The sequence below is a fragment of the Bos taurus genome, chromosome 29 (genome assembly GCF_002263795.3).
Source record: "Bos taurus isolate L1 Dominette 01449 registration number 42190680 breed Hereford chromosome 29, ARS-UCD2.0, whole genome shotgun sequence".
Classification (NCBI taxonomy): Eukaryota; Metazoa; Chordata; class Mammalia; order Artiodactyla; family Bovidae; genus Bos; species Bos taurus.
The window spans coordinates 44,278,259-44,303,797 of NC_037356.1; the positions used below are offsets into that span (position 1 = coordinate 44,278,259).

The following is a 25,539-nucleotide window of genomic DNA, read 5'->3' on the forward strand; positions in this document are numbered from 1 at the left end:
ATCTCCACCCTGGGAAATACAGTGTTCCTGGGAAAGAGGAGCTTAGGGGTCCCTGAAAATAAAAGGGGGCCGGGGCCCTCTCCTCTACCCCAGGCTAATCGCCACCTGAGGATCGTGGGACGCCAGCCAGCCAGAGGCCCCCGCCAGGCCAGGTCTCCCCCTTGCGAGGTTCTCTTACTAAGGTGTCTGTTTTCCAGACCGTTCTCCTGATGTTGACAATTACTCTGAGGAAGAGGAGGAGAGTTTCTCATCGGAGCAGGAGGGCAGTGATGACCCGCTGCACGGCCAGGTAACTTCCCATAGCCCCTCACACACACGCCGGCTGGGAAGCCCCTCCAGACCCTCCAGAACCTCCTGGGGTTGGGGTTTCCCAACCTCATTCCATCCCCTGCCCGCTTAGGACCTGTTCTACGAGGACGAGGATCTGCGGAAAGTAAAGAAGACCCGGAGGAAACTCACCTCTACGTCCGCCATCACAAGGGTGAGCCGCCAAGGTCCGGGGAACGCTTCCACCAAGATTTCCAGTCAGGGCTGAGAGGGGAGGGGTAGGATGGGAGTGGTGTTTTCAGACTTCCTGGGAGCTTTTTCTTTGTATCAATAACATCCACACAGGGCCGTCCGCTCGAGGCTCTGATACACCCCTTGGTACCACATTCTCCTCCACCAGCACCTCCACCTCCTCCAACACCAATCACTGTGGTAGAGAACCGGCATTCCTGATGGCAGTCTGTCACATTCTTCGGGCTCTCTTAGGATAGAAGAAAGGTTGAGAAACTTTGTTGTAGGCTTTGGAACAGATGCTTCCTTGGGGAGCAGAGCCCCTCAGACAGCCTGCCTCCCCTCCAGGTGATCACTGTGGGTTTCATACTGTCCACTGCATAGAGAAGTCCAGTCCTCTCTAGGAGAATCTCCACTTCAGATCATTTGTTGAACTTACCCAGAAATAATAGGCTAGTGCCTGAAACTGTGGGCTTGATATCATGCCTGCCTTAATAGATCCATGACATTAGAGACCAAATGCCCATGGAATCTGTCTCCTGCATAAGATTTCCTAAGGAGCCACTGCTTTTGGTGAAATTAGACTCCTGGACTGAGATACTAGCACGCTCAGTCACTCAGTCGTGTCCGACTCTTTGTGACCCCATGAACTGTATGTAGCCCACCAGGCTCCTCTGTCCATGGGATTCTCCAGGCAGCAATACTGGAGTGGGTTGCCATGCCCTCCTCCAGGGGGTCTTCCTGACCCAGGGATCGAACCTGCATCTCTTGCATCTCCTGATGCTTAATACCTGAATTTCTAGGTTAAATCTGACCTATTCTGGGCTCCAGTGCCAAAGTGTAGGAGAGTCACAAGTGTTACTTTTGGAAGAAAATTTCCGGTTTCATCAGTCCCCAGAGGCATCCTGATCGTCTCTGGGCAGAGCCAGCCTGGGGACCCTGAGAGCAGAGATTCCCGCCACCTTCAGGAGTGAAATAAGCAGAGGCCAGACCTTCCCAGTGTGTGTGTCTGAGCCTGGTTGAGCCTGGTCCACTGTGAGACATGCTGTCCCCTCTCCAGGCGTCCTGGGCTGTCCCTGGGCTCTAGCGACGTCTAGAGCACGTTTGAACCGTTTCATTGTCCTCAGGCTTCTCACCCTTGATTGGGCTCCTAGGCCAAGTGAGGCCTGTCCCGGCCTCCAGCCCCACTTGTGCTTTGATGATGGGTGAGGCATCTCTTTTTTGATTCCCGCCAATTTTTTTTTCCTGCGCTATAGCCACAGAGAAGTCCCATTTTCTTCCCTTGGGTGCCTCTGGGGCTTTATAGCCGCCTCTTCCTGTCCATCCAGCCTCACCGGTCACTCAACCAGTGCTCCGCACTCCTTTGATAGCCACCCCCGAGGGTGTTTTTGTTGCTGCTGTTAACTGCAGGGCTTTCCAGTCAGAGTTTGAGAGGAACTGTTCTTTCCTTCTTGTCTCCTGTACACACTCGTCCTCTCTCCACCGACAGCACTTGTTTTAGGCGCGCTGGCTGAACGGTCCTGCGTCTCGGTCACCATGGCTCCCAGTCTTCCTCTGCTCGGGTGCCCTGCTGCCGACGGGAGCCCCGCCCTTTCCCGAAGGCCCAGCTCAGTCGCCCTCACAAGTCAGTCTCCTCCATCCCCAGGTGGCGAGTCTGCCGTCCAGTCAGGAGGTGCTGGTAGCCACAGACTAGTCACCAGAGCTGGGGTCGGACACGGAGAGATAAGGAAGGCCTGGTCTGTGCCATCAGGGAACTCACAGTGTCCACTGACACAAACACATTTTCACGAGTGGCCGTGACGGTGTAGGGCCGGCACCAGACGAGTACTGTGTCAGGGCCGCCACGGCAGTAGAGGGGAAGTGAACGACTCTGAGCTGGACAACTTCACGGGCGAGATGCCGAGAGACGCCGGGTTTTCTGAGAGTCAACAGGCCTTCACCACATGGATTTGCGGCCAAGGTTTAGTCAAGGCAGAAGTTACCATATAAAAGGCCCAGCAGGAGGGCAACACACACACACAGCTTTGCAGAGTCGTGTGGTTCCAGATAGGAAAAGGAGTACGTCAAGGCTGTATATTGTCACCCTGCTTATTTAACTTACATGCAGAATACATCATGAGAAACGCTGGGCTGGAAGAAGCACAAGCTGGAATCAAGATTGCCGGGAGAAATATCAATAACCTCAGATATGCAGATGACACCACCCTTATGGCAGAAAGTGAAGAGGAACTCAAAAGCCTCTTGATGAAGGTGAAAGAGGAGAGTGAAAAAGTTGGCTTAAAATTCAACATTCAGAAAACAAAGATCATGGCATCCGGTCCCATCACTTCATGGGAAATAGATGGGGAAACAGTGGAAACAGTGTCAGACTTTATTTTTGGGGGCTCCAAAATCACTACAGATGGTGACTGCAGCCATGAAATTAAAAGACGCTTACTCCTTGGAAGGAAAGTTATGACCAACCTAGATAGCATATTGAAAAGCAGAGACATTGCTTTGCCAACAGAGGTCCGTCTAGTCAAGGCTATGGTTTTTCCAGTGGTCATGTATGGATGTGAGAGTTGGACTGTGAAGAAAGCTGAGCGCTGAAGAATTGATGCTTTTGAACTGTGGTGTTGGAGAAGACTCTTGAGAGTCCCTTGGACTGCAAGGAGATCCAACCAGTCCATTCTGAAGGAGATCAGCCCTGGGATTTCTTTGGAAGGAATGATGCTAAAGCTGAAACTCCAGTACTTTGGCCACCTCATGCGAAGAGTTGACTCATTGGAAAAGACTCTGATGCTGGGAGGGATTGAGGGCAGGAGGAGAAAGGGACGACAGAGGATGAGATGGCTGGATGGCATCACTGACTCGATGGATGTGAGTCTGAGTGAACTCCGGGAGATGGTGATGGACAGGGAGGCCTGGCGTGCTGTGATTCATGGGGTCGCAAAGAGTCGGACACGACTGAGCAACTGAACTGAACTGAACTGAAGCAGTTAGTTCCCACCTAAGCGGGTTGTGAGGGGTTAAATGGTGGGCGAGGCTGGGGATAGGCAGTGCCAGCCCTCTGGACACACAGTGACGCTAAGAGGCTCTGGGGCCCTCAAAGGCCATCACCTGGGGAGTGACTGGGGGTATCTGCCTGTGGAGCAGCCACCGTGGACTCTGGAGGGAAGGAGACTGGAGGTGGGGTGGAGGGGACTGGTGGAGGGCGGTTGTGGCTCCAGGGGGGCTGGATGGAAGCAGGTGGACAAGAGTAGGGGCCAGCAGCCCTGGGCCGGGAGGTGAGGTGGGGGGCGAGATTCCAGGTCAGCCTTGGTGACTGGGGGACCCAGAGAGGGGATGCACGGAAAAACGTCGAGTTTGAGGAGCCTGTGTGTATACTGGTGGCGCTCACCCGTCAGCACCGGGTTTCTGAAAGACTAGAGAAAGGGATGAGCAGGAGGTGACGGTGGGGAGTTACTGGGGTGGGGTGGGGTCCCAGGGTAGAGACTGTCCCCACCAGTGTCCTCCCCCAGCTTTTTACAAAAGCGGGCCCTCGGTCACCCTTCCAACAAGTGATCGCCTTCCACATGGGGCTGCTGGCTGAGAACCTCTGTGGCTTTGTCCCTACAGCAACCTAACATCAAGCAGAAGTTTGTGGCCCTCCTGAAGCGGTTTAAAGTTTCAGACGAGGTACGAGCCCTTACTCCCGAGCCGGACTGTGAGTGGAATTCTGGAGTGTCGCCCTGGTTCCCGGGGCTCAGTCGGTGCTGCCACTGGGAGGCGAGATTCCAGGCCCCCACGTGAGGCGGTAGCTACTTGGAAGGAGGCGAGGTTGACAGGTGGCGCCCGAGGTTCCACTGTCTTGAGCACGGGGCGCATGGTCCTCCCCGCCGTGGGTTAATTCCAGGCCTCCGGTGTAGGGTGTCTGGCAGTGCCGTTGTTCAGTGTTCCGTCCTGCCCCGAGGGGAACATCGTGAGGAGCAATCTGAGGTGGGAGCCTTCTCCGTGGCGTCAGGAACTGGCCACTAGAGAAGCAGTATCCCCCCGACCCCCGAGCTCTCGCAGGCTGGAGCCGGTCCTCACAGGCTGTCTCCTTAGTGGACTGAGACTGGAGACTTGTCCCCTGTGGACTCGAGGGGAGGGCAGCAGGAGCCTGCCAGGGTCCCAGGCTTCCGAGTTTTCTCCAGCCTGTTTCTCTGGAAAAGCATGGTCTCGCTCCCGCTCCTCTTCCTGACGCTGGGTCCTGGTGGGGAGCACCAGGGAGGCACTGAGGGGGAACCCTGGCCCTCACCATGTCCTGCTCTCAGGGTCAGATCACAGAAGGGCCACCAGGACCACCCTGAGGAGGGTGAAGCTATGGCAAGTCCCCTGAGGGGACTGGGCAGGGTAGCCGTGGGAAGAAGTTGCCTGTCTCCATGTTGTGAACAGGGGTAGCCCCCAGCTCAGAGGTTTTGTCTTCTCCCACAGGTGGGCTTCGGGCTGGAACATGTGTCCCGGGAGCAGATTCGAGAAGTGGAAGAAGACTTGGACGAACTGTATGACAGCCTGGAGATGTATAACCCCAGCGACAGTGGCCCCGAGATGGAGGAGACAGAGAGCGTCCTCAGCACGCCGAAGCCCAAGCTCAGGTGAGGCCTGCACCCCGGCCTCCCGAGGCCGCACTGTCTCCAGACCCCTCCCCCATGACCAGGGGATCTTGGCTCCTCACCCTTGACGAACCTCCAGCCCTCTGGATAGAGGTCGTTGTTTAACTGACAGAAGCCCCCACAGAACTCTCTGCAGTCCTTCAGTCCGGGCCCCTCCTTGTCCAGCCTCTGCTGTGTCTCTTCCTCCCAACATCCTTGAAGCCCGGGTTTTCAGTCTTTCTAGAACACCAGCTCTCCCCGGCTGACCACAAGCCGCTGTTCTGGGGCCTGGTGGCCCCTGACTGACCCTGGCTGTGGTTCTTTGCCATCCACAGGCCCTTCTTTGAGGGGATGTCACAGTCCAGCTCCCAGACGGAGATCGGCAGCCTCAACAGCAAGGGCAGCCTCGGCAAAGACACCACCAGCCCTGTGAGCACGGCCGAGGGCGGTGGGGGCGCGGGGCCAGGGAGTGGGCTTAACACGGGGTCTCCTGCACAACAAAGGGTGGCGGGCGTGCAGAGCGGGGCTGGGGCAGTTGGGGTAACACTGGGTCCTCTGCTCCCGGGCTCATTTGGGACCTGCGAGTGGTCTCATCTTTTTTCAACCTCGGTTGTCATCTCAGTCCTGCCGGGCGCTTAGTGCTCTGAGGGCACTGCTGTGGCCGGGCAGATGTCCTTCTTGGTCTCTTCCCGCCATGACCTGGAGCCTTCCCTCCAAAGCACGCGGTGCCTTGACACCTCCCCTCAGAGCCCATCAGGCGGTAACTGGGAGTGTGGCATCCGGCCAGGGGTAGCGACTGTGCTTCCAGGCGGGGAAGGGATGGGGCAGGAAACGCCCAGGGTCTGTTCAGGAGAAATTACGTGGGCTTTGCTGAGGAAGTGGGCAGCGCCCTCACAGAATCGAGAATTCATTTGGCCTGCTGAGCCAGAGGGAGCCGGAGCCCCCCAGAGCCCAGCCTCACCCCGGACCACGCCCTGCCCCTCCTGGAAGGCCTCCCCAGCCGTGGAGCATTAGAGCAGGAGCCCGTCTTGATGCTGCACCTGCCTCAGGCCCTCGGAAGCTCTCCTTGCCCTCGTTTACAGCCAACTGCCGGATTTTAGTAGGATCTTTGGTTTGCAGCTGAAAGCCCAGTGTCTTCTCTGTAGACCAAAGAAACTGAATCTTTTAAGTCCTCCTGCTCTTGCTGCTTTAACAAAGAAAATACAAAACTAACCCAGCAAATAAGTATGAGCCTGTGAGGAAACATCCTGAAGCCCGTGAGGCCCTCCATTCGCCCCCACCCCCGTCCATTCCCGGGCGTCTGCGAACCGTCGGCTCAGAGACGGCCTGACTGACTGCTGCCACCAGGTGGCGCTGTCGTCCGCCTTATCCGTCCTCCCGCTCAAGGCGCCACACGTGTGGTCGGGCCCTAGGACAGCGGCACCACGTGGTCTTAGCGAGCAAACGTGGGATGGGCCCTGGCAGGCCCCGCCGAGAATCCCTGCGGAGAAACCTCAGGCCTGCCCCTTGCAGACCCCGCGCTCTCAGCCTTTCCAGCCCAGGTTCCTGTGATCCGGCGCGGAGGAGGCCTCACACGGCTGCTGCTTCTATTCAGGATGTCCTTGTAGCGGCTCTTTCTGGTGGGGCTAATGAGTGGCCCTGCTGAGTCCTCACTGTCCACGTGGACGGATCACTGGCTACGGGGGCCAGAGTCCACTGCAAATGTAAATAAAAGGGGCGGACTCTTCCAGAGAGAAACCTGGGGCCTGGCCAGAGGGAGACTGACTCCAGGCATCCTCAGAATGCAGAATAAGGGCCCTCCTGTGATACAGTGCAAGCAAATTATGAACTGAGATAGCACCCCAGAGCACTAAGCCTGGTGCCTAACATATGCAAACACTCAGGAAATGTTAGGGATCGTTGTCAGTCAACCAGTAAGGGAAACTATCTTAATGAAGCTGTCTCTGGGTTGATGCAATTTGTAGACTCTGCTTTTAGTCTCAGTTGCGTGACTTACAGAATTTAAAGAGAAAAATCAACTGATGTTCTGGGCCTCGGGTGCTGTATTCGTAAAGTGAAGCTGCTGGGAAAGATTGAAGGCAGGAGGAGAAGGGAACAACAGGATGAGACTGTTGGATGGCATCACCGACTCGATGGACGTGGGTTTGAGCAAACCCTGGGAAATGGTGAAGGACAGGGAGGCTTGGCGAGCTGCAGTCCATGGGGTTGCAAAGAACCAGACATGATTGAGCGATTGAACAAAAGGTGTCAGCATAGGAGCCCAGTTAGGTCAGAAGGCAATGGAGTATCAGTCTTGACAGTGTGATGGCCTAAGGACCCTTCTTCAGGCAGAACATTGCTTTGGGGCAGGGTTGGGCTGAGAGCACAAACTCTGGAGTCAGTCTTCTGAGTCTGACTCTTGACTCTTATCATTCCACTGACTGTCCTGGGCAGTTACCAAGGCTTCGTGTCCTCGTCCACAAGTTGCATGTAAAAAGGACATGCCTTGCAAGGCAGAGTGAAGATCCAGTGGGAGAAGGCAGCTAAAACCTCCAGCGTGGCGCTTGATTGGTGCTTGGGTTGGTTTACAGCAGGGGGAGCAGCAGTATGTAAGCAGCGTTGCCATTGTTACTCTGGGCCCTGGGAGCCATTCCAGTTCCGGACTCCTGAAATTGATAGACTCCAGTTGTCTTTTTAGTGAGTCCTTCAAATTCTGATTCTTTTGGCCAAATTTCAGACTTTGCTGGTTCTCTGTGATATTTCTATTTTGAAGAGCCCCATATGTCTTGATGTGGGTGTGGAACTTTGGAATCCTTTAGTATGAAAGGCACTTTGGGAACTACAGAGCTAGGCTGTGCTCTTCACACAGCGAACTTTGAGACGTTCGAGGGAAAACACACGAGGCTGGTGCACTGTAGGCAGGCGAGCACTTGCCACCCAGCTTTCGTCCTCTCTCCCTGATTTCGTAGCCTTTTTGTTTCTTTTTCCTTAACCTTCCATTTTGTTCCCCAGATTTCAGAGAATTCAGTTGATCACTAGAACCAGAAGGTATTTCTGCCAACACAAATTATTACAGTTGTGAGTTTTCCCAAGACTTGAGCAGATGATTCAGTCCTTGAAGCTGATAACAGTAGGCCCTGACAGCACTTCAGCTGGGGCGGCCAAGAGATGGAGACGGTCCGCCAGGACCGCCTGCTGCTAAAAGTTGCAAATTGCATGGCACTGTAGCGAATGGTGCTGGAGACCAGTAGTTCTTAAAAGTGAGAGCCTAAAGTACCACCCCACTCTGGCCCCCCACACGCACAGGAGTGCGGGCACCGAGCCTCAGGCTGCCGCAACTGTCTCAGTGCCACACAGTCAGACAACATAGCGGCTGCACTGCTGGGGCGAGAAAAGCCTAAAGTATTTATAGGAGCAGGAAGAGGAACTTGGAGAGTCAGGAGCTTACTTCTGGCAGGATCGACCGGAACATCCAGAAGAGTCAGTGCATAGCCGGCAGGTGCCCCCAACTCTAGTCTGGGTTAGAGCGCTCAGACACTGCTCTGTTGTCAGGGGGCTTGACCACAGGGCTGCTGCCTGAGAACCTTCGAGCAGGGCGATGTTGCCGCCCTCATCCATCCTCTCTAAAACGTGTTTAAGTCATTCATCATGCTGAGATCCAATACTGAGTGAAGTCATGTCCAGTCTCAAGTCCGACCGAGAGTTTTCTGTGACCGTAGACTGTTCACATCGGTTATCCCAATAGGCAATGTGTAAATGAACTAGCTGTGCAGACAGGAGGCAACCTACCGTGCGTGGCTCTGAACCAAACTGTCTCACACTCTGGGGCCACGGGGTCTGGTTAAAGTGCCTTGGGTTAATTTTACAGATGGCTCAGGACAGTGGTCCTCAACCAAGGGTGGTTTTGCTTCCCAGGGAACACTGGGCAAGGACTGGAGACATTTTTTTATTTTGTTTTGGTTCTCACAGCAGCGGTGATTAGTGGGTGGAGGCGGGGCTGCAGCTCAGGTCCTGCACAGGACGCCCCAGAGTAGAGAAGGGCCCTCCGCAGATGCCAGCGGTCCCAGGTGGAGAAAGCCTGGCTTAGCATGTGACACGGGCTGACTTGTGTGATCATTGTTCATTAATTTGCCAAGTGACCCCCATGAGCTTTTTAGGCTTTTTCTCTGTGCTCTGTCGTTTACTCAGAGAAAGAACTTTGGGTCATTGGGAGGAAGTGGGCTATCTTCGATCCTTTCTGATTCCCTGGTTCCCCAGAAGAACCAGAGACCCATTTTCATTTAGGATACACAATTCACAGGGCTATTAACTCCTTGGAAAAATGTCCCCATTACTCAGAGAAAGGTCACTGGGAGGAAGTGTGGGGCATCGTCGATCCTTTCTGATTCCCTGGTTCCCCAGAAGAACCAGAGACCCACTGAGGCCAGTGCCTTCCCCACAGCTGAGACTCACACCCCGCAGCTGCTCAGGATTCCGACACCGGTGTCTGCACAGCCAGAAGCAGCATTCGCAAGTGTGAAAAATCTGGTGCTTTATCTGTATTTGCAAAGTACATTTTTAATATTTATGAGACCTGTAAGAGTTGAGGACAAAGGGAGAATTATTTCACACCTAAATGGCTTAGAATATTCTGTTTGAGGGTTTTCTAGATGTTTCCACCAAGCCAAACGCGTTTGGCCCCCATGGATGTCTTTAGTCTCGAAATCAAAGACCTGAACGCTAGCGTCCCCTTTCTTCTCACCACTGCTGACAGCAGAAGGGGCCCCATGTGCCCCTCCTGGGCAGGGATGTTCACCAAACCCCAGAGTCAGGACTGGCAGATCCCACAGCCAAGCCATCTGAAGGCTGGGCCTCTCTTCCCTGAGAGCATCTTTTGAGAATCAGAATTTCTGGGTTTAGCGTCTCACCGTGTTACTGATTTAATGATCACAGAATAACTGACCTTCTGAAGCTCAGTTTTTCACAAAAAAATATGCTCCTTGTTAAGGTGAAAGTCCCAAAGATGTTATGAAAGATGTCATGAGGTCTTCCAATTAAGTGAAAGTATTTTAAGCTTCCAAGGGACTAAGGGAGCAAGTTAGAGTGGTGGTTATTTGGATTGGTGATGACTAATTATTATAATTTTTGCAGATGGAATTGGCTGCGCTAGAAAAAGTCAAATCTGCTCGGATTAAAAATCAAGATGACAGCTTGACTGAAACAGACACTCTGGTATGTATGGTTCCGTCTCCTGTTTCCAGCTGTCGAAAATAGTTTTGGGTACCTTTAGAAATAGAGGCAAAAAACCCTCAGGACCATCATGAAACTTTCGCCTAAATCTGTGGACTTAGGAAGGTCCTGCATTCTCTTCCTCACGAAATCTTTACCTGTGGAGTATCAGGTTGGTGCCCAAACTAGCAAACCAGAAATGTCCCCATTCTGCTCTTTCTTTAGGTCTGAGCAAATGCTGATTTGGGTACTTTCTCACTATCTGTCACTCTCATGTCCTTCTTTTTTTTTTTTTAATGTTTATGTATTGATTTATTCACTTTGGGCTGTGCGGGGTCTTCATTGCTGCATGGACTTTTCTCTAGTTACAGCAAGCCGGGGCTACTCTAGTTACACTGTGCAGGCTCCTCCTTGCGGTGGCTTCTCCTGTCGGGGAGCACGGGTCTAGGGCTTCAGTAGTTGGGGCACACAGGCTTAGTCACTCCTCGGCACGTGCGACGTTCTCGAATCAGGGATCAAACCTGTGTCTCCTGCATTGACAGGCAGTTCTTTACCACTGAGCCACCAGGGAACGCCCCCACCCCCTCATTTACTCCTGAGGGACGATGAGCAGCATCTTTCCCTGAAAAACCACCTCTTCCTCCAGTGTTGTTTTTACAATGGCCAGGTAGTCCACAGCATCAGCTCTCCAAGTGGTTACCTGCTGGTCATCTCCTCCCACTGAGAGATGTTGGGGCTGTTCAGGGGTGCGTGGGATGGATCGCCTGGGGCACCCAGTGTAGTTACACACAGATTGAAATCACACACACACACACACACACACACACACAGTGCTGAGCACTGACAGTGCCCAAACGAGAACACCGTGGCGCCCCGTTGGGAGGAAAGCCAGCCAGAGCACACAGCACAGAGGCTCCAGGGGGGCCCAGGGAGGGCAGAGCGGTTCACCTGGGGGAGGGAGTCTGGGGCTGGGCCCGTAGGTCCGGCCTGGGCCCAAGCTCAGCCCACGTGGGGCTGGAGGCCAGCCCGAGCTGGGAGGAGGGAGCAGAGAACTTGACCGGACACCCCCTGGGGGTGTGCTGTACCTCAGCCTCCCAGTGGGAGCTGCCAGCTAAAAGGAGGGATTCTTTCAGGCTCACGTCTCCTATAGTACAGAATACCGTGTTACAGATCTGTTGTCCAGCAGAGCCTTAGGCTGGGTTCAAGAGGACTGTGGTTCACCCGCGATCCAAGTAGCCCAGCCTCCACTGTTTCCCCCTTTGGTCCGTACTGCACAGCAGGCGTTTCAAAAATGAAATTCCCATCACGTCACTTCCTGAGTAAAAGGCTCTCCTTCCCCCCTAGAGAAGCCAGATCATCAGTCCAGATTTGCGGGCTGACGGTTCATAAATGTAGGGGTCAGATCGGATAGCAGGCGACCGTGCCCAGCACAGCGGGCACCCTCAGCTGAATTAAACAGTCGTCAGGGGAGAGGGGTGGCGGGAGTTTTAGAACCATGTGTTTCCTGGAAAAGAGTGCAGGGGGCTGATGGTCCCGTGGTGCTGACGGCCCAGGCAGGAGCCACCAGGCTCTCGTGATCTCGGAAGGGGGTCACCCTCACGGCTTCCTTTGCTCTGTGGCAGGAAATCACTGACCAGGACATGTTCGGAGACGTGAGCACGAGTCTGGTTGTGCCCGAGAAAGTCAAAACTCCCATGAAGTCCAGCAAAACGGACCTGCAGGGCTCCGCCTCCCCCAGGTACTCAGGGTGGGAAGACGCTCCTGAGGCACCAGGTGGAAGGAGGGGAGCACGGCGAGCGTGGCCTCGGAAAGAGGGGCCGTCTAACCGCCTCCTTCCACGTCCGTGGCAGCAAAGTGGAAGGAGTGCACACCCCCCGGCAGAAGCGGAGCACCCCCCTGAAGGAGCGGCAGCTCTCCAAGCCGCTGAGCGAGAGGACCAACAGCTCCGACAGCGAGCGGTCCCCAGACCTGGGCCATAGCACGCAGGTACCCACCCGCCAGGCGCCCTGGACCCCCGGCTCTGTTCCGTCGTCTCCTTGGGAGGTCGGGTGGAGAGGAAGGGGGTGTATTTGATTGTTCTGAGTAAAGAGAGGCCTAAAGGGAGAAGTCCAGCGTGTTTGTTATCTGCTCCCGCTGAGGAATTGCAGGACGGAATAGGGGACGCTGGTGCGTTCTGCCCCCATCAGACCTTGGAGGGAACTGTGCCTGGGACAGTGGCCATCAGCTCTCCCGGGAGGTCTACTCTGCACTCTGATGCCCTTAGCATTGCTGTGGGCTAGTTACAATGATTTGAAGCCGACATAGCAACATTAAACTTTTGAGTGCCAGACCTCAGAGTGGCTGGAGTAGGCACCCAGAAGGAACTGGCCCTTGGGGTTGTATGCTCTCTGAAGGCCAGTCTCCCAGGGAAGGATTCTCCCTGACAGGCCTCGCCCAGCTCCTGTGCTCCTGGAGTTAGTGGTGGGCCCACTTGTTCTCCTGATAAATACCTTTGGGAAGGGCGTTTGTGTCTGTGTGGCTTGCAGAGCTAACGCTCTGCAGCTGAAAATGAGCCCAGGACTAGAATAGCCCGGTGCCTGGGGCGAGGTATTGTCCTTCTGGTTAATCACTGCTCCTGAAATGCCTTTGTTCCCCGAGTCGGAGGGCTCCCCACATGGCGCACTCTCATTATCTCTCCTCGCTGCCCTCCTTTCCATCCCGCGAGCACCTGCTCTCCGCTCCTCCCTCCCCCCCTCCCGCTGCCCCTGCTTCATTCTCCTTCGGGGCCCTTCCTGCCTAGGCAGGACAGCTGCCATGTTCCTGGGGCACCAGCCTGGGCCCTGAGGCCTGGCTTCGCGTGTTCTCATCCCGCTCCAGTCTGCTGTGCTCTGGCCAGTGGGACACTGGGTCTCCTGCATAGGTTCCTGGTAGCTCTTCTCCATACCCTGGACCACAAATCACCCCACCCCCCAAGCTCCCTGGGGATCAACAGACACGTCTATCCCTGCAGATTCCCAGAAAGGTGGTCTATGACCAGCTGAACCAGATCCTGGTGTCGGACGCAGCCCTCCCGGAAAACGTCATCCTCGTCAACACCGCTGACTGGCAGGGTCAGGTACAGCACCCAGGGTCACGGGGCCGGGGAGGAGGGATGCTGGAGAACAAGAGACTCCCTGAGTGTGGATCTGAAAGCCAGGGCACGGGAAAATCCAAAATGACCCCCTTCTTTTCCGGCTCCTCCTAGCCTGACTTAAGCCCACAGTTCTGGGTGTGGTCCCAGTCCCGTCATTTTCCAGCCTGAGGGGCCTTAAGTCACCAATTTTCTGTACCTCAGTTTCCTTATCTCTAAAGAAGCAGAGGCTCCAGCGGTGCCCTGGCTTCCAGAAGGGGCGGAGCAACAGCAGCCCAGCCCCGCCCAGGCCCACCATCCATCCAGCGAGTGGGCTGCGGAGCCCGTGTAGAATGTAGCATGTCCTGGGCCTTCCCACGTTTCCTCCTGATCCCGTCTCCCTGGGGTCTGGCCCCACCTTCTCCTGACTGGCAGTCGGAGCCTGACCTTGGCTGGCTGTGGTCTGAAGGACGGACAGTGGGGCCCTGCCGCCCGGCCTGGGCCTTGCCACCTTCGTGGCCTGCGGGAGGTGGTGTCCCTGCCACACGGCCTCACCTGTGTGGTTCCCCCCACCCCCGCCCCCCGCAGTACGTGGCGGAGCTGCTGCAGGACCAGCGGAAGCCCGTCGTGTGCACGTGCTCCACGGTGGAGGTCCAGGCCGTGCTGTCCGCCCTGCTCACCCGCATCCAGCGCTAGTAAGGCCAGCTCCTCTCCTGCCCTTTGGGGTCCCCTCCCGCCTCATCTTCCCATCCTCATTTCCAAGCTCTGAGGGGACCCCCTGGCTTATCAGACCCGAAACTCACAGTCAGTACCTGGTTGGGCGGCATCAGGCTCTGGTGCTCTGTTGTCCTGCTGGCCCCGGAGGGTCGGGATGAAAATGTCACCCTCCTGCCTGCCGGCGTCCCGCCTGGTCTCCTGCCACACCTTGACCTGCCTCATTCTCTTCCTAAACCCGTGACGAAGAAGGCCAGGCAGAGAGCCCGGGGTTCTACAAGACTTTCTCCTCCTGCACCCTGCCCACCCAGCGTCGGGGCCCTCCCTCTCTGGACCTGCCGTGGGAAGAGCCTCAGACGTCTTGGGCTCACGCCCGCCTCTGACCACTGCCGACTCGTCTTCCCATTAGCCTCAACCGGTTCTGCCTGCCTCCTAGACAGTCCCCTGTCCTCTCTGACCCTGAATTTCTCTCTTTGCAGAAGCACTGTGGTGTGTTGCCTCTCTCTGTGTGATTTTGTTCACTGGTTTGTTTTTCCTCTGGGGGCTGTCGAGGTCAAGTGAAGTCAGAGTTTGGGGGAGGCTTCCTCTGAGCAGGACGTGGCCCCCTGACGTGGCCCTGTCCCCCGACCCCTCGCTCCCAGCTGCAACTGTAACTCCTCCATGCCGCGGCCGGTGAAGGTGGCAGCGGTGGGCGGCCAGAGCTACCTGAGCTCCATCCTCCGCTTCTTCGTCAAGTCGCTGGCCAGCAAGACCTCCGACTGGCTGGGCTACATGCGCTTTCTCATCATTCCCCTCGGTGAGGGCGTGGCAGAGCCCACCCCGAAGCGGCGGGCGGCGCTGGGTCCCGGGAAGGGCCAGGCGGGGAGACCGAAGGCTGGGCTTCGTTCACCCCCTCCTCACCAGCTCGCCTTCTCTGGTCTCCGTCTCCCAGGTTCTCATCCGGTGGCCAAATACCTGGGCTCCGTCGACAGCAGGTATAGCAGCACCTTCCTTGATCCTGGCTGGAGAGATCTGTTCAGCCGCTCGGAGCCCCCAGTGTCAGGTACTGGCCCTCGTCGGGGACAAGACACAGGGAGCTGGGCTCGGCTGCATGCAGGGGCGGTGGGGGGGCATGCTGCTTCCCCTCCCCGCGGCCTGTTCATTTTTCCAGCACTTTATTAAAAGGAGGCCCCGTAAGCACAGCCCTTCCACGCTGGATGTGTTTGGTCTCTGCACATTTAGAAATAAGGAGGCCAAGGGGGTGGTGTCAGGAAGTATCTGGTTGTGGAGATCAAATGTGGAAATGGAGAGCAGCTGCCAAGCGCCTATTGATAAATGAATAACATGCCACCAACCGTGTCTTTTCCTGAAATACAGAGCAGAGGCGGCAGGGACGGAGTGAGCTTGGGCCCAGCGAGGCCGGGAGGTGGTCAGTGCTCCCACGGGCCTGGCAGGAAGTGATGGGGGCGGGGGCGGCAGGTGGTTCCAGGGCTGATCAGAGCAGGGATGGAAGCAGGAGCCAGCCGAACAGGGAAGGAGCAGGCTGGGGGGAAGGGCGCACGGATCAGACGGGAGGACAGCTCTTGGCTGCACGATTCCTTAGATTCAGGGGACTTCCCTGGTGGTCCCGTGGTTAAGGCTTCACCCTGCAGCGCAGGGGGTATGGGTTCAATCCCTGGTCGGGGAACTAAGATCCCCCATGCCTCAAGGGGATCTAAAACTAAAACATAAAACAGAAGCAATGTGGTAACAAAGTCAGTAAAGACTTTATAGTTCACATCAAAGAAAATATCTGTTAAAACATTTCCTGGGATTTCCCTGGAGGTCCAGAGGTTAAGAATCTACCTCCCAATTCAGGGGACGTGGGTTTGAACCGTGGTCAGGGAACTGAGGTCCCCTGTGCCACAGGTCAGCTAAACCCCAGCACACCCAAATAAGTAAATGAACGTTGTTTAAAAAATTCCTTAGGTTCAAACCAGGGGGTCTCTAGAGCCCTTTCTCTGCCTCAGCTCCTGGGGTCTTCTGGTGGGACTCAGCAGGGGGGCGCTCAAGGACGGTTCTCGGGCTCGCCTGCTGAAGTAAGTCAGCCCGCGTCTCGGCTTCTCTGCAGAGCAACTGGACGTGGTGGGGCGGGTGATGCAGTACGTCAACGGGGCGGCCGTGACGCACCAGCTGCCCGTGGCGGAGGCCATGCTCACCTGCAGGCACAAGTTGTGAGTGGACCCGGGGTGGGCTCTGAAAACAGGTTGGGTGGGCTAGATAAATCTTCGGTTCTTTTGCTTTTTTACACCCTCCTCCTCCCCACCACATTTCCCTCGTAGGAACCCAAGAGAGTATGAGAAGCTGTGCCTTCCCTTCCCCGCCCGGGCCTCCCCTGACCCTGGCCTCCCCACCCGCTGTGGGCGCCCCCTCAGTACAGACATGGGGGCAGGGGGTAGAGCATGCACAATCAGGGTTTTTGCCTCCTTTTGGAGGCTCCTTGTGCCATCCTGAGGGCAGAGGGAAGATGGCAAGTGGTGTCTGGGCTCCCTTAAAGCCTCGGTAAAGCGTGGAAAGCTTCCGTCCCCAGCTCACCACACGGTCTCTCCCGCCAGCTGTGAAGCTCTCCTTTCTCTCCTCACAGCCCTGATGAAGACTCGTATCAGAAGTTCATCCCCTTCATTGGCGTGAGTACCAGCCCCCCTCTCCTCTGTACCCCACCCACCCACCTGGCTTCCCTGGGCTTCACGTGCCAGCACACACATGGGGCTTTCCTGATGGCTCAGAAGGTAAAGAATCTGCCTGCAATGCAGGAGACCTGAGTTCAATCCCTGGGTCAGGAAGATCCCCTAGAGAAGAGAATGTAAGCCCACTCCAGTATTCTTGCCTGGAGAATCCCATGGACAGAGGAGCCTGGCAGGCTGCAGTCCACCGCACACAGTCCAACATGACTGACTTTCACTTCATACACAAGAGACTCATCTAGACAGCAGGTCTTGTCCAGGGGCTATTTTGCTCCCAGGGAACATCTGGCAGTGTCTGATCTGGGGACACATTTGGCTGTCAGAGCTGGGAGTGGAAGTGGGCACAGCTGGGAGTGGAAGTGGCACCGGCATCTGTGGGTGGGGCCAGGGACACGCTAACCGCCCTGCAGGGCCCAGGACAGGCCCCCGACAGAGAGCCCTGAGGGTTAGCAATGCCGGGGAGAGGAAGCTGTGGGCTGGGACAGGCCCCGAGCTGCTCCTTTCAGAGTCCTTTCCCCTGCATCACCACAGGTACCACGTGTTATTACTGTAGTTCTGGGGTCCCAGGGGGTGATATCCAGGGCACTGGTTCTCCGGCTCCAGGGAAAAGAAAGCAAAGCTGTTCCGAGGAGGGGAGTCCGAGACACGAGTAGCTCTGTCTTCAGAGTCAGGGACACAGAGAGGAAGGGGCTCTCTCCCCTCCTGTTTGGTCAGGGGACAATCTTTGCATGATGGATTCTCAAGACAAAGGAAAGACCTGTTGGGTGTCCTTGGTGTCGGGTGATCCCGGCCCAGATTGCATTTGGCAGCTGCTGGGCCCCGGAGCCGAGACTGACCAAGAGAGGGAGCCTAGAGGGGACAGCTGACGCCCCTCCCCGCCCAGGGCCGAAGCACGACCCAGAAGGCTGGCAGAGAACTCAGATCTCCCTTTCTGAGGCGGCCGAGTTTCTCTTCCGCATCAGCTGGTATCTTCCTGCAGCCTCGCCGAGGGAAGGTCCCTCCCAGCCTCTAGGGAGGGCGAGGCACATGCGGGTGAGGGGTCAGCGGCCCCATCCCTGCTCTCCACTCATCCAGATCCTGTGATCCTGGGTGGCCCTGTGAGCCTTGAGCGATCCTGGGAAATGCCTGAGCCTGGGGGGGAGGGGGGTGGATCCTTGTCAAGGCTCCCATCTGCCTGGTCCAGTCAGTCCCCGTCAGCCACTGGGGCTGGTCCCACGGCCACATCGGAGGGCCCGGGCCGTGACGTGCAGCCCGGGCTGGCAGTCTGACCCACGTCTGTGTGGAGCTGTGGGGTCACTGCTACTCTGGCCTCGCAGCAAAACAGAAAGAAAAAATTAAAAATTGAAACAAGCAATCAAAGGAGCTGGCAGCTTCGTGCAGCAACCAGAGGAGCAAGGAGACAGGACTCGTGTCCCGGAAGTTCGGGGTGCCAGCATGCCACTTTCCAGGAATTAAAATCAGGATGTGTAGAGTCAGGAGCAGATCCCATGGAGTGGCAGCACTGCGCTCTTATCAGCTTCAAGGGGACCACCGTGTGTGTGACCCCCGCTCCCTGCCGTTCCCTGGGACCCGGTTTCCGTGACCCCCCGGCCCTGCTGACCTCAGGCCCTGCCCTGACATCCGGGTCTGTCTCTAGCTATACCCTTTGCTGGCCTCTGGAGGGCCCCCTCTGCCCTTCCCAGAATTTTCTCTGGGGAACTGACATCGGAATCACTGCCTAGGGCTGGGCTTGGGGTCGGGGGTCCCTGGGATCCCCGCCTCCTAGTTGGTGTTCCTCCAGATTCCTGTTCCGGTGTGTTCACGCCCCCACCGGTACCCCACTCCCATCTGCGAAGGTTTTTTTCCCAGTGCTCCCTTCTCTCTGATCTGAGAAGGTAGCCTCCTGCCCAAGTGATCTCAGAAGAAATGAGATCAGGATACAAAAGGGGTTCCTGCCCCCGCGGGTGGCTTTGCCCACGTCGCCAGAGAAGAGCTACGGGTGTCCCACGCCCCCAACTCACTGTTTGCAGTTGGGTTTGCTCACCTCTCCTGACGATCCCAGCTGCTCAAAATTGGCAGAGAGTTTCGAAGCCTGCGATCAAATAGCGTGCGGTCGTGGCCGCCGGGTCCAGCTGACCTGAAGGTGTCTGGCTTGGGTGGGTGGACCTAACGCAGGGTCTCTTCTCCCTCGCAGGTGGTGAAGGTGGGTCTGGTTGAAGACTCTCCTTCCACGACAGGTGAGCCTGGGGTCCCTTGGCCTCTTCCGGGTGAGGACGGTGCATCCCGCCCGCCTGCTCCCTAGTCAGGAGGCCAAAGGGTGAAGACGAGGGGGTCCCAGGCCAAGGTGGGGCTCAAGTCCCAGGGTGGTGGCGGAGCAGACTGTAGCCAAGACCGGTCAGGGCAGCTTCCTTTGGTCAACCATGTCTGTCTCCTCGCAGGCGATGGTGACGATGCACCCGTGGTCAACCTGACTGTGCCCTCCACGTCGCCACCCTCCAGCTCGGGCCTGAGCCGAGACGCCACAGCTACCCCTCCTTCCTCCCCGTCCATGAGCAGCGCCTTGGCCGTCGTGGGGTAAGGCTGTGGCCTGTTCTCGTCTGTCCCCCGACACGCCTCCATCGGGGCGGTGCCTGACTCATTCCCCGGCTGCCCCAGCGTGTAGGACGGTGACCCCCGGTCCGGAAGGTCAGCGGCGGGAGTCAGGTCACTGGCCAGGCCGGTCATCACACAGCTTGCTCCCGTCTGTCCTGTCTGCCTCCCGGGTGTAAGGGTGAATGAGACCCGGGGCACTGAGTCCCTTCTAGCCTGTCAGCTGCTGCACGTACTGGGGGTAGGACTGCCTGGTCCAGGAGAGAGCGTGGGCCTGGGGTCAGACACCTGGGCTTGCATCGTGTCCACACAGTTGTGTCCCCCGTGTGTGTGTGCGCTAAAGAACAAACCACTCAGTGACACTGGTCAACGCGAGAGCGACTCTCGAAGGCGGGAGCAGCTGCTGTGGGCTGCTCTGCGGCGGACTCTGCAGCAGGAGCCAGGACTCTGGGTGGGGCCGGAGCAGGACGGGGCAGAGCCAATAAAAGTACTAAGAGGAACTGGGGGGTCCAGGGGGTCCCGATTCCAGCTAAACTGCCCTGCCAGAAGTCTCATGAAGACAGTCCTGAGTGGGTGGAGGGTGAGGAGCCCCGATCAGAGCCGCAGGGTGGTCAGAAATGTGGGGCGGGGGGGTTCTTGTGAGGACTGGATTTTCCGAGGTCCAGAAAGAGGTTCAGGAGCCTGACTAGTTTGAGCAAAGAATTGCGGTCACTTGGGCAAGCTACTCAGCTCCAGCCCATGAAAGTAAAGGTGACGTAGCCACGGGGTTTTGTGTGAGGTGGAAATAAGAGCCTCGCTGTCAGCACCTGGCCCAAGGGGGCGCGGCCTCCTTCCGGGCACCAAGTGTGTCCATCACCCAAGGGCCCCCACAGCCAGTGACGCAGGCAGGTCGGACCCCAGGCTCCTGGGCCCCAGTAGGGCCAAGCCACGGAGAGAGTGCTGTGGCCGAGTAGGGAGCGATGGCTAGGAAGTGGGGAGGGAATCCCTTTAGGATCTGAAATGTCCAGTGTTTAGATCGAGCGGTCAAGGCGGCCTCTGGAGGAGCTGATTGGGGCAGGGGAGGGGGCGGGATGCGGGGTCAGGGCAGCCCCAGGCGGGAGAAAGGGGTGGCAGAGAAGAGCCAGAGGCGCTCCTGCCGCTCCCTCTGCTCCCTCTCCTCTCCGTCACCTCCTCCTGGTCTCCTGGGGATGCTCTGTGAGCAGCAGAGAGGGTAGGCACTGGCCTGTGGCTTTGCCAGAACCCCCGGCAACAGCGCCATGGTCCCCAAAGAGTCCTAAGTGTCTCGGGGCAGAGCCCAGACCCCAGCCCTCACCCTCACTTGCCCTGTCTCCCCTCTTCGCTCCCAGTCGGGGGTCTGCCACTGGCTTGCTGAAGTGCAGGAAGAGGAGGGAATCCCACCAGCAGTCACGCTGTGACCTTGCAGTCCAGGCTCCCTGGGGTCTGGGGACCCGCCTTATCCCGACCTCCTTTCCCATCCGGTTTAAGCTTGTTTTTTAATGGAACCGCTGAATCCTGGCAGAAAGAAACATCAGATGATTTGTGTAGCCTGTACCTATTGTGTCTGACGCCTCCTTTCAAGAAAACATCAGCTCTTTTTCCCCTTGGAGCTAAAATTATCCCTGAGCTAGAAGTGCCATAAACGAGAGAGAAAGCCACAGGTCGGCTCCTCGCCCCCGGCGGCTCTGCAGCCGCCTGGTGCCCGCCTCTGCCCCACTTAGTCTCTCCCACCCTCGGCGGGGGGTTCTGCCTGCTGGGGGTCATGTGTGTGCACACGTTTGCACACATGCTCATGCACATGTGTCCTGGTGGTGGGTGAGTGTGCACACATTTTCTTCTCTCATAGAGCTTCCTTCTTCTCTGCTTCCCTCCTGCCTGGGTGATTCTTCCTGGGCTCCCCTGTGGGCACTTGGGGCCTCGCCCTCTCCTGGCCGTGTCCTCAGGTCAGCCTGACTCCCCACTCCCCCACCAGCCCTGTCTGTGACGCTGGAGGGACCCCAGAGCTGCTTGGCTGGTGCCTCCCCCAGGCCCTCCCCGCCCTGTCCGCCCTTGGCGGGCACTGAGCCCCCTCCCCATTACCGCCCCTCTCCAGGAGCCCCAGCAGCCCTTACGGGGACGTGATTGGCCTCCAGGTGGACTACTGGCTGGGCCACCCTGGGGAGCGGAGGAGGGAAGGCGACAAGAGGGACGCCAGCTCCAAGAACACCCTCAAGAGCGTCTTCCGCTCAGTGCAGGTCTCCCGCCTGCCCCACGGAGGGGAGGCCCAGCTCTCCGGCACCATGGCCATGACCGTGGTCACCAAAGAGAAGAACAAGAAAGGTAAGTGACTCGTGAGGCCAGGGGCGTTCAGGGCCTCCAGGCCTCCCCGTCTCCTCTCTCGGGGTCAGGACAGGCTCCGCTTCTGGGAGAGAGACCCCGGATGAGCACGGAGGCAGCAAGCACATGTATCATGGGGTCCCGCCCCCCACACACAGGACAAAGCCATTCCTTCTGTCACAAAGGAAGGTCCCTAGGGAGTCACTGGTCCCTGCCCGCTGAGCCTCGGCACCTTTGGGGCGAGGCAGTTTGCGCTGCCAAGAACAAGGGAGGCTTCCTGGCCAGGGCCCTCAGGGATGGATGGTGTGACCTGAGGTTGTCCCTGGCCAGGGCTCCCAACCCCCAACCCTGGAGGCCACCCAAGCCTTCATGAACAAAAGGTGTGGCTTTTAAGAATTCAGGGGACGAGAGCCCTTGGGGGGTGGGGGGGAAGACGGCTTCAGCACCAGCGGGGACAGGGGTCCTGCACTCTGAGGAGGTGAGGCGGAGCCCCCACACCTGGGGGCGGGCAGCAGTGCTCGCAGATGTTGGTTCCCATGGTGATCCCCCACATCTGGCTCTGCACCCGCTGGAGCAGGCGGGGTGACTCTGGGGTGCGCATGGCCTCCCAGCTGTCAGGAAGGGGCTTCCTTCTCTGCTGGGCCCCACCTTCCTCCTCTGGGGGCATCCAAAGCAGCTGGGCCTTTGCATTCATGCCTCTGTCCCGAAAGGTGCCCCAGGAAGTTGGGCAGGCCCGCAGCTGGAACCGCCTGTGGCACCCGGAGACCCGCCGAGGGTGGCCCAGGGCTGAGATTCTATGTAGCCTCCCCGCCAGCCACACAGACACAGCCCCACGCAGGCACCTGAGTGGGTGGACAGAGGTGCCCGACAGGGCAGCTGGCCCTCACCCACAGGCTTTCAGAACGTTTGAGCCGGAAGGGACTCCGAGCCCATCTGGCCCCAGGTTCTCGTTACTCAGTGAAGATACCGAGGCCCAGGGAGAAGGGCAGGAGTTTGGAGATCCTGAGACATAGCCCCAGAGACAGACAGGCGGGGCTGGGGGGAGTGGGGAGTCTGCTTTCTTCGAATCACCACCCTTCCCAGGGAAAGGGGGCAGTGGGTGGGGGAGAGCGCAGCCGCCTTTCCAGGGGCGGTGACAACGTGGTTCCCACTTGCTTTCCAGTTCCCACCATCTTCCTGAGCAAGAAGCCTCGAGAAAAGGAGGTGGATTCTAAAAGCCAGGTCATCGAGGGCATTAGCCGCCTCATCTGCTCTGCTAAGCAGCAGCAGACCATGCTGAGAGGTGCGGGCGTGGGGGTTGGGGGGGTGGCAGGAAGGCCACGGCCCTCCCCAGCAGCCCTGGTCATCCCCACGCCTCCCTGTCACCCCCAGTGTCCATCGACGGGGTCGAGTGGAGCGACATCAAGTTCTTCCAGCTGGCAGCCCAGTGGCCCACCCACGTCAAGCACTTTCCAGTGGGACTGTTCAGTGGCAGCAAGGCCACCTGAGGGCACCGTCTCCCAGCCACGCCCCCTCCTGGCACTGCCACCAGCCTCACCGCCTGCGGGCAGGGGGAGGCCAGCAGGCCCCGGGCCCAGTGTCCCCCTTCCTGGCCCCGGGGCCTGCATCTCCCCGGCCCGGTCTTGCAGGACACTGCCACCCACCGGGGCCGCCATTCCCCGCCACTGCTCGGGCCCAGTCCTGGGCAGCCCCTCCTCCCTCCCTCCTTTTCCTCCCCCTCAGCTCCTGGCCCGAGGCATGTTGACTGTGCCTTTCAGCGCCCACCCCTGGTCCCTGGAATCGAGTCCTCCAGGCCTCCCCTCACCTCCCCTGACTTCAGCCTCTTTCTCCACGTGGCACCAGTTCTCTTCCTGGAAATAGGAAACCTGGGGTCCTGGCCCACGGCCGGCATTCCAGCCTCCCCCTGCCCCCCCCAGATTCCCATCTTCTAAAGCGCAGCTGCCAGACACCACACAGCCGGCCTCCCCCTGGGGACGCCCAGCACCAAGGCCACTTGCCACTGCTGTGGGGGTGACAAGGGCACAGACCCTGCCCCCACCCCAAGACAGAGTTGCTGCTGTGATGCGTGGGTTTCTGGGGTGCAGGAGCCCTCGTGGTCTCACCCATGCATGGTTCCCCCACGCCCAAGTTCCCTGGAGGTGTCACATGTGTCCCTGAGCAGTTCTTTGGTTCTCTGCACCGCCAGTCTCTCAGTGGTTTCGTGTGACTCGCCTAGGGGCTGGTCCCCGTCCTTGGATCTCCCCCTGTTGAGGACTTTCCTCCCCAGCCCTGCCTCCGGACCTGGAGAGGTGGGAGGCAGGCCCTGCCAACACGTCTGCGGCCCAGTCCCTTCCGCTCCCTGCACCCCGTGTCCGCCGGTCTTCTTTTCCTGCTCTGTCCTCCCCTCCTCACCTGGGCCCCTGGCCTGGGAAGGCCCCTTCCTCCCAGCCAGGCCTCCCCCTCTGTGGCCTCGGGCGCCTGAGCCCCTCCTCAGCCCCCACCATCGGTCTCGGCCTTCCTGGAGACCAGAGGCACGTGGGGCGGCCAGCAGCTCCGCCTCCGGAGCTTTGGCCGTGGCCCCCTCGCCCCTTCTAGAAGTTTTTGCACAGAACTTCATTTTGGAAAGTGTTTTTCTCATTCTCCATACCTCCCCCAAACTCCTCCAGCCCTTCCCCCGGCGCAGCCCTGCCGTCCAGAGCGTCCCCAGGGCTGTGCTGTTCACTCGGCCGGAGAAAGGGGCAGGGTGGGAGGGACTGAGAGGATGTTGGGTTTTTCATTCAATAAACTGGTGATTTCTTACCAACGAGCAATCCTTGGGCCTCCGCGCCTCTCATTGTGACACAGGATCCGTCCAGCCTTGCTCGTCCCCGCCGCACAGTGTGACCACTAACTACACTCACAGTCAGCTGGGAGGGGGACTTCCCTGGCGGTCCACTAGCTAAGGCTGCGCACTCCCAATGCAGGGGGCCTGGGTTTGATCCTGAGGAGGCTCCACAGGCCACAACTAAGACCTGGTGTAGCCACATAAATACTAAAAGCCACCTGGGAGGGAACTGCCTGACAGCCCAGCAGTTCCGAGTGTGTGCTCCCAGTGCAGGGGGTGTGGGTTCCATCCCTGGTTGGGGAACTAAGATCTCACATGGCACGTGCTGTGGCCAAAAGAAAGAACAACAACAACAAAATCAGCTGGGAACTGGCTGCAAAGAAGCCTGTCCCCATTTACTTGATCACAGAAACGGGCATGAAGGTGTGTGCCCCACGAGGCAAACCAAGGTCAGGAATAGAAGTCACGCCATTCCCACGCCGAAACCCCATTTTTCTTGGGGACCCACCATCCCCAAATCCCATCTCCCAAGGCAGTGACACGTCATCTGCACTCTTCCAACATGAGAATGAGAACTCGGCTTCTCTCCCCCGCTGGGCCATATTTTCTGCAAGTTGGTGAAGCCTCAGGCCTGGGGGGAGCGGGTAAGCTCAGGTCCACCATCAGTTCGCTTTCCTGCCTGCCCTTAACCCTGGAGGTGACAGATTCCCGCTCCTGGGACTCCTGGCTCTTCACGTGCTCCCAGGACACAGGCCTGCACGCCAAGCCTCCTTCACCAAATAAGTGCCCAGTGATGGCTTGTGTCCCCCCAACCCCCGCAGGACACAGCTCTGGAAAAGTGGACGGCCAGGTGCGGCAGGCTGTCCCCAGCTCCCCGAGCCTCATGGCCAGTCACCAAATGGAACCTCTGGGACCCAGTGGCGTGGCCACCCAGGCTCTCTCGGCCTGAAAGATGGAACGAATGCCCGCGTCCCAAGGGGCAGAGTCCAGTCGGGTACCAGAAGGTGTTCCAGAAACGCAGTCTGCACTGCAGTTCTCCGAAGAAGGGTACAAGCCAGCTAGTGAGAGACACGC

The 25,539-nt window shown here is 58.0% G+C and overlaps 1 protein-coding gene across 3 annotated transcripts in view; it reads left to right on the plus strand.

The window, feature by feature from the left end:
* The window catches only part of PACS1 (phosphofurin acidic cluster sorting protein 1), a 149,795-nt gene extending 125,344 nt beyond the window's left edge, over nt 1-24,451 (plus strand). For 2 of the 3 annotated variants that reach the window (XM_024987117.2, XM_059882903.1), the window contains exons 6-24: nt 198-289; nt 401-481; nt 4,096-4,155; nt 4,933-5,093; nt 5,426-5,519; nt 10,200-10,280; nt 11,900-12,015; nt 12,128-12,263; nt 13,267-13,371; nt 13,954-14,060; nt 14,721-14,875; nt 15,011-15,121; nt 16,169-16,271; nt 16,682-16,724; nt 18,955-18,997; nt 19,199-19,334; nt 21,439-21,665; nt 22,825-22,944; nt 23,034-24,451. In XM_024987117.2, coding sequence (XP_024842885.1) covers nt 198-289; nt 401-481; nt 4,096-4,155; nt 4,933-5,093; nt 5,426-5,519; nt 10,200-10,280; nt 11,900-12,015; nt 12,128-12,263; nt 13,267-13,371; nt 13,954-14,060; nt 14,721-14,875; nt 15,011-15,121; nt 16,169-16,271; nt 16,682-16,724; nt 18,955-18,997; nt 19,199-19,334; nt 21,439-21,665; nt 22,825-22,944; nt 23,034-23,149 — 2,087 coding nt within the window. In that variant the 3' untranslated portion in view covers nt 23,150-24,451. The remainder of the gene's footprint in view (nt 1-197; nt 290-400; nt 482-4,095; nt 4,156-4,932; nt 5,094-5,425; nt 5,520-10,199; nt 10,281-11,899; nt 12,016-12,127; nt 12,264-13,266; nt 13,372-13,953; nt 14,061-14,720; nt 14,876-15,010; nt 15,122-16,168; nt 16,272-16,681; nt 16,725-18,954; nt 18,998-19,198; nt 19,335-21,438; nt 21,666-22,824; nt 22,945-23,033) is intronic. The other variant, NM_001143870.2, reaches the window with a different exon arrangement.
* The last annotated feature ends 1,088 nt before the right edge of the window (nt 24,452-25,539 follow it).